The sequence below is a fragment of the Gossypium arboreum genome, chromosome 8 (assembly GCF_025698485.1).
Source record: "Gossypium arboreum isolate Shixiya-1 chromosome 8, ASM2569848v2, whole genome shotgun sequence".
Lineage (NCBI taxonomy): Eukaryota > Viridiplantae > Streptophyta > Magnoliopsida > Malvales > Malvaceae > Gossypium > Gossypium arboreum.
The window spans coordinates 90,882,910-90,891,217 of NC_069077.1; the positions used below are offsets into that span (position 1 = coordinate 90,882,910).

Consider the following 8,308-nt stretch of genomic DNA (forward strand, 5'->3'; position numbering starts at 1 on the left):
TTATACACATATTATGTCATCTTTACACAACATTTCAACTACTCAATTCCATAACTAAAATATACCAAAATCATTAAACTTGTATGACTTCTAAATGCATTTCATCAACAACTATTTCATGCCACAAAATTTACCATTTCAACATTATATAATCAAGGCACAACACATAAGGCATTATATACATCTCATATATCACATATTAAACCCATAATTCAAGCCAACTTAAATTGTCATATCCACACCAACATTTACATCATTAACAAGCCATATCACATGACTAACGCCATTACTCGAAACATACCAAAATAACACTAGCCTATACATGCCATATACCATATATACAAAGCTTCAAAGTACCAACGAGTTGATTCGATAGTGTGATAATGATTCCCGATGATCCCTGATGTCCGAGCTAGCTTCGATACTCTATAAAACAACGACAATTAACACACAGTAAGCTTCATAGCTTAGTAAGTTCGTACCAAAATACTCAACAATTCATAATATACAAAACATCAATTAGTAAATACTTAGTAGTTTTTATATCATCATTCAATTCTAATCCATAACCATTTAATATATATATATATATATAAATTCATCAAATTTCATACACATAGTCTCAACTACCACATAGGTATCGTACATACCTGAATTTTCCCCTATTTATTTTTTTCATTCTCACTTCTTTGTTTAACACATTGATTCATTCAAAAGTCTTTCAATGCTTTAAGAGCTTGCACACTTAGTGCATCAATGATTAGCCGAAGCTATAACGATCTCGCACACTTAGTGCCACCACATTAAACTGAAGCTATCTCGGTATCACACACTTAGTGCCTCATATAACCGAAGCTATTCCAATTCGTACACTAAGTGCTATTTATAGTCGAAGCTATTTTGAAATGCGCACTAAGTGCCAAACATAGTCGATTTATCATCGTAATTGTAACAACATTTATCACGTACGAACTTACCTAGGATACTAAAATGGCAAATTGACCTAGGATACTAAAATGGCAAATTGAATCATTTAGTCGGTAACTTTAGTTTTTCCCCGATATCGATCTGAACTCCTCTTTTCTTGATATGTTATCAATTGAAAGTGCAGAATGCTTCAAGCTCTCTAATGGCTACTCAAACCTTTATTTTCGGTGGAGAATAGCAAGTGATGAAGATGATACCATATTATTATTTTACTTAACTTAATTATTGATTTACTAATTTAACCTTACTAATTAAACTTAAAAATCACTTAAACCATGGTTATAATTGTCCACTAACCTTAATTATGGTCTAATAACATTAGAAGTACCTTGCAGTTAATAAGTCATAGCAACTAGACACTTTTAACTAATGGCATGCAACTTTTGCATTTTACGCGATTAGGTCATTTTTCTCAAATTAACCACTTAAACGATAAAATTAACACACAAAATTTTCACACATATATATTCACATGCTGTAAACACTAAAAATAAATTTAAAATAAATTTAAAATCTCGGATTTGTGGTCCCAAAACCACTGTTCTGATTTAGCTAAAAACTAGGCTGTTATAGGGACGAATTTGAAGAATCAACTGTACTTATTGGCTAAACCATAAATTCTAAACATTTTATGGTAGGAAGATATTTGAGTCTAGTTTCGGAAAAATCAAGCGGATCTTAATTTAGATTTCTATAGCTCAAGATATAAATAATTTAGTGACTGTGACTCAAGTGGATAGTTTTGTTATGAACAGTAAATAATTGTTTTGATATGTTTAAGCCTTGATTATGGTTGTGCTGGTAGCTTAATTGTGCCATGTTAAGTGGTATTGAAAGTGTGCATGTGAGTGTACAAATGAGGGTGGCAAATGGCTTCGTGAATAGCCATTTTCTTGGCCATATGGGCAGAAACACGGCTGTGTGTATCAGCCGTGTGAAGGCCAAGGCCCCAAGGACACGGGCGTGTGACTTGGTCATGTGACCCCAAATTTTGCATGACGTTATAAACAGAGAGTTACATGAGTTGAGGACACAGGCGTGTCCCAAGCCACACGAGCGTGTGTATGATCACATGGCCTACCCATACGGATGTGTGATTCTTCAAAGTATGAAAATTTTCTAAGTGTAGTAAAAGTTCCAAAAGTTTTTGGTTTAGTCCCGAACCACTCCTAACGTATGTTTTGGGCCTCGTGGGCCCGTATAAGGTACAATATGCATGTGATTGGATGAATTTGATTTAGTCCAAATTTTATGGCCCAGTTTTGTATGAATGTCTATGTTTAAGTCTGGTAATACCTCAAACCCTATCCTAGCATTGGATACGGGTAAGGGGAGTTACAAATGGAGAAAATAGAGGGATTCCAATACCTATTTTTAGTAAACTCTACCATTTACTTCAAGTATAAATTCCCCCACTTATTTCCCATTTCAATAATCCCTCATCCCTACATCCCTCATTCTTCACATCTCTTAATCATCATTCATTCTCTCATCTCCTCTCTTTATTTTTATGGGTAGCATCCCATATTTTCTTCCTTAGCCAAAAACCTTGATAATATTATTCTCTTGGTCGACCACCTTGAGGAGCCATTAAAAAAGGAGCAATACAAGGATCAAAGGAAAACATCTTCAATCAGAGTTCATGAGACTGCTGATTCGACAGAGTTTATTCTTCCTTTACTTTGTTATTTTGATTTTAATCATGTTTGCAATGTGCTTTATTATCTTGTCATCAACAGTGATAGCTTAATTCCATTTAGCTAGGATGATTGCATTTATTTAATGAAGTTTGTTTAAATCATGTCTATAGTGTTTGTGCCTCAGTCGTTCATGTTATCAATTAAACTCAAGTATGTATTTCATTCATATGTGATTGGATGAATTAGAATTAGCTAAGCGATCCTAACCAAACGACGACTAGTGGAAACAATAATTGAAATGTGCATACTTAATTTAGATCCTAACCCGTCTAAATTAAAGGTTTATAATAACTTTAAAGAGCTCTATTATCATGCACAGTTTTTAGGTTTATGTGATTAAACTATTTCAAACCTAATCCATCCCTGTTACTTCACATGAATCCTAAGAAACCCTTAGTTTAATATGATAAGTAAAATGCATGGTTTACCAAGTAAAATATTCTGAAAGAACTTAATTTGGTTTCCAAACTCATGAAAGATCGAGTTGCCATGGAATAATTTTTTGAACACTGTTAAGCATAATAAAAATAAGCTAAGTCGACTGATGTAATTATCCTAGCCTATTCATGTTATTGATTGTTGAAATTTGTGTTTTTGATAAATTCATTTGTACATTTCATTTCATACTTCGCATTTAGTTTAAATTGCATTAGGGATCAATCCTGCATCTAGATAATTTAATTTAGTTAATCACCTATCACTCAAGATATTGTGTTTTTATTATCAAATTGTTAACTTTGATTTTGCAATATATTGGTTAACATACACAGTCCCTGTGGAGACGGTAACTCTTTTACTTACTTATTACTTGATAAAGACTGTGTACGCTTGCACAAACTGAGCGTTACAAGTTTTTGGCACCGCTACCGAGGATTGTTGCCATAATCATTTTTGTTATATTATTATTTTCAATTTGGTTATTATTTCATTTTTATCTCACTTCTAACCTTACTAATTTATTCTGTATTCTTTAATTTTTTTGATTTTATTTTTAGGATTTTATGAGCATAGATTGAATTATTGATTTATTATCTGTAGACCTTGAGATTGAGCGGACATTTAGACAAAGAAGACATGAAAGATCAACTCAAAGACAAGCCGAGATACACCTTGGAAATCAAAATGATGGACAATGAAATAGAGCCAATCATGTTCACAATCCAATCCTTATTGCTGATGATAGGGATTGTGCCATAAGACAGTACGCTACGCCACTCTTCAATGAATTAAAGTTGGGAATTAGGAGACTGGAGATTGAGGCACCGCAATTTGAACTGAAACCAGTGATGTTTCAAATGCTCCAAATGGTGGTCCAATTTAGTGAAATGCCCATGGAAGATCCACATCTTCACCTTCGATTATTCATGAAGGTGAGCGATTTGTTTAAGATAGCCGATGTGACTGAAGACGTATTGAGGTTGAAGTTGTTTCTATACTTGTTGCAAGATCGAGTACGAGCATGACTTAATTCATTTCCACCAAGTTCAATATCTATATGGCAAGAATTAGTAGAAAGATTTTTGGTTAATTATTTCCCACCTAGCAAAAAAGCTAAGTTACGAAATTAGATAACCACTTTTCAACAATTGGACAACGAATCTTTGTACGAAGCATGGGAGAGATTCAAAGAATTACTTCATAAGTGCCCTCATCATGGGATTCCACAGTGCATCTAGTTGGAGACATTTTATAGTGGCCTCAACGCACATACAAGGTTGATGGTAGATGCTTCTGCAAATGGTGCGATTTTGTTTAAGTCTTATAATGAGGCTTACAAGATCATTGAGAGGATCGCTAGTAACAACTATCAATGGCTAACAAATCAAGCAACTTTGGGAAGATGAGTAGCCAGAGTGCACGAAGTGGACGCACTTACATCATCTCAGCTCAAGTATCTTCTATTTCTTCAATGTTGAAATAGTTTACTGCTAATGGTTTGAATAATTTTGCAACTCAATCACCATGTTAATTTGATGTTGTTTCCTGCGTATATTGTAGGGATGGTCATCCTTTCAAGAATTGTCCACCAAATCCCTAGTTAGTTTATTACATAGGGAACGAACACCAAAATAAAAGTGGATATGGGCCACAGTCCAACTTCTACAATCCTTCATGGTGCAACCATCCAAACTTTTCTTGGAGTAACCAAGGAAATAGACTGAACAACACTTACATACAGTATAAACCCAACCAATCCTAAAGGTTCAATCAATAAGTTCCAAAACCACAACAAGCTGAGTCATCCAATAGTTTGGAGAACTTGTTGAAGGCATACATGACGAAGAATGACGCTTTAATCCAAAGCCAAAAAGCAACACTGAAAAATTTGGAGAACCAAATGGGTCAATTAGCTGTCGAACTTCATAACCGATCGCAAGGAGCCTTACCGAGTGATATAGAAAATATAAGCAATTTGGGAAAGGAACATTACAAAGTAGTTGACTTACGAAGTGGTAAGACTTTGGAACCCAAGGAGGTTGTGATTGAAGATGAACGCATTGAGAAGGAGGGAAGTCAACCAACAGTTGAAATTCCTACACCAGTTGAGCTAGAACTTACAAAGTCTGATGAGGTAAAACCTAAACTAGTGAATTCTGAAAAACTAACATATTCTTTAGATGCAGATTTATCTCCTTAGAAAAGTTTTCTAGTCCAACCCAAAGTTTTATCACTTTCATATCCTCAAAAGTTCCAACCAAATAAGAGGAAACAAGAGGTGCAATTCAAGAAGTTTTTGGACGTTCTAAAGCAACTTCACATCAACATCCATTGGTGGAGGCTTTAGAGAAAATGCCCAATTATGTGAAGTTCATGAAAGACATCCTGTCCAAGAAGAAAAGACTTAATGAGTATGAGACTGTCGCTTTAATGAAGGAGTGTAGTGCGTTCATACAGAACAAGCTTCTTCCGAAACTGAAGGACCTTGGAAGCTTTACTATATTTTGTAATATCAGAGAATCTTAATGTCGTAAAGCTTTGTGCAACTTAGGAGCGAGCATCAACTTGATACCCAAGTCTATTTTCAAACTGTTGGGAATAGGCGAAGTACGACCCATTACTGTGACACTTCAATCGGTAGATCGATCTTTAACAACCCCGAAGGAAAGATCGATGATGTTTTGGTAAGAGTCAATAAATTCATTTTTCCTATTGCTTTCATTGTCTTAGGTTTTGAAGCAGATAAGAAAGTGTCGATCATCCTAGGGAGACCTTTCCTAGCCACGGGAAGAACATTGATAGGCATGAAAAAATGAGAACTCATGATGAGAGTTCAGGATGATCAGGTAACATTTAATGTTCTTAAAGCTTGAAATTTCTTGATCCAATGAAGGAATGTTCAGAAATGGAGGAGCTAGAAACCTTAGTTTCTATAGAATGGGAGAACAATTTTGAAAACTCATTAGAGAAAACTTTATGGTCTAAGCCATTGGAAGATGAAAAATGTAATGAAAACATGGATTTGATGGAAGCCTATTTGAAGAATTATGTTCAACCAACATGGTTTGAACCATTAGGATTGGATATTTAGGAATTTACACAACCAAAGTTATCAATTGAGGAACCACCCAAACTCAAACTTAAGGTACTTCCTTCCCATTTTAAAATACATTTATTTAGGTAACTGTTCTACTTTTCTTGTGATTGTTTCAGCTGAATTAACCAAACACAAAGAGGAGCAACTGATCGAAGTTTTAAAGAAATTTAAAAAGGCAATCGGTTGGACCATAGTTGATATTTGATGTATAAGCCTTTCTTTCTGTATGCATAAAATTATCTTAGAGGAGGGCGAAAGAGCTAGGATTCATAGGAAAATGAGACTCAACCCTATCATGAAAGAGGTAGTTCAAAAGGAAGTGATCAAATGATTAGATGCGGGAATTATCTACCTCATCTCAGATAGTTCATAGGTAAGTTTGGTATAATGTGTACTAAAAAAAGGTGGAATCACGATTGTCGAGAATGAAAGTAATGAGTTAATCCCAACACGAACTGTCACGGGTTGGAAAATCTGTATTGATTAAAGAAAATTGAACAAAGCAACTCAGAAGGACCATTTTCCGCTGCCTTTTATGAATCAGATGTTAGATCGACTAGCAGGTAATGAATATTACTATTTTTTAGAAGGATAGTCAGGATATAACCAAATAGTTGTAGCCCAAGAAGATTGGCACAAAACCACTTTTACTTGCCTGTACAGTACATTTTCTTTTAGGCGAATGCCTTTCTATTTATGTAACGCACCTACTACATTTTAGCGATGCATAATGTCAATATTTACTGATATGGTAGAAAATTTTGTTGAGGTTTTCATTGATAAGTTTTCTATTTTTGGTAATACTTATGATGTTTGTTTGAGTAATTTGGATAAGGTACTTAAAAGATGCAATGAGACAAATCTTGTCCTTAATTGGGAGAAATGTCATTTTATGGTTAGGGAGGGAATTGTCCTAGGGCATAAAATTTCCAAAAGAGGAATTGAAGTTGATAAAGAAAAGGTGGATGTGATTGAAAAATTACCACCTCTAGTTAGTGTGAAAGGAGTTCGGAGTTTCTTAGGCCATGCCAGATTTTACCAAAGGTTTATAAAAGACATTTCAAAAATTTCTAAACCTTTGTGTATGATGTTAGAGAAAGACACTTTTTTTGAGTTTGACAAAGCATGCTTGGAAGCTTTTGAAGAGTTGAAAAGCTGGTTAATCTCAACTCTAATAATTGTTACACCTGATTGGAACTCACCTTTTGAGTTGATGTGTGACACAAATGATTTTGCTGTTGTAGCTGTGATGGGTCACAAAAGGAAAAAAGTATTTCACCCTATCTACTATGCAAGTAAAACCTTGAAAGAAGCCTAACTCAATTACATGGTAACTGAAAAAGATATTTGCTATAGTTTTTGCTTTTGACAAGTTCTATTCATATCTTATAGTTACCAAAGTTACAGTTTTATCGATCATGTGACCATTAAATACTTACTCATAAAGAAAGATGCTAAACTGAGGCTAATTCAATGGATACTCTTATTCCAAGAATTTGACCTTGAAATTCAAGACAAAAAAAGGTGTTGAAAATCAAGTAGTCGATCATTTGACGAGGTTGGAACAAAATGAGGTAACTCATTCATTTGTTCCTATCAATGAGAATTTTTCAGATGAGTATATCTTTGAGGTAAACCGAATTCAAGAAACACCTTGGTTTGCTGATTATGTGAATTATTTAGCATGTGGAACAATTCCTCGAGAAATGACATACCAAAAAAGGAATAAATTCCTTCATGATAGTCAGTATTATTTCTAGGAGGATTTATTTTTGTTTAAACAATGTGTAGATAACATAATCAGGAAATGTGTAGATGGAAGTGAAATTGATGAGCTCTTGTACCATTTCCATTCATCTCCAAGTAGGGGACACTTTGGTGGTTCTCGCACTACAGTGAACATCTTACAAGCAGGATTATTTTGGCCTATAGTGTTCAAGGATGCGTATGCATATGTGAAAAATTGTGATAGATGCCATAGGACTGGAAGCATATCAAGGAGGAACAAGATGCCATTGACAAACATTTTGGAGGTAGAATTATTTGACGTATAGGGTATCGATTTTCTAGGTTTGTTTCCTTATTC

General features: G+C 34.5%; 1 protein-coding gene and 1 non-coding gene across 2 annotated transcripts; one reads left to right on the forward strand and one right to left on the reverse strand.

Moving 5' to 3' along the window:
- Nucleotides 1-4,240: 4,240 nt before the first annotated feature.
- On the reverse strand, nt 4,241-4,347 carry LOC128280113 (small nucleolar RNA R71). The gene has a single exon (XR_008270295.1). It is a non-coding gene; the product is annotated as a small nucleolar RNA R71 (small nucleolar RNA).
- A 615-nt stretch (nt 4,348-4,962) lies between these two features.
- Nucleotides 4,963-5,651, forward strand: LOC108468539 (uncharacterized). Its single transcript, XM_017769418.1, has 2 exons — nt 4,963-5,259; nt 5,394-5,651. Exons 1-2 carry the CDS (start codon nt 4,963-4,965, stop codon nt 5,649-5,651), a joined length of 555 nt encoding a protein of 184 aa, XP_017624907.1.
- Nucleotides 5,652-8,308: the final 2,657 nt, after the last annotated feature.

Bases quoted from the DNA above. Each gene is read 5' to 3' on its own strand.
- LOC108468539 (XM_017769418.1), top strand. From the start codon at position 4,963: ATGACGAAGAATGACGCTTTAATCCAAAGCCAAAAAGCAACACTGAAA. The intron at 5,260-5,393 runs GTAAAACCTAAA...ACCAAATAAGAG, and splicing joins AACTTACAAAGTCTGATGAG to GAAACAAGAGGTGCAATTCA.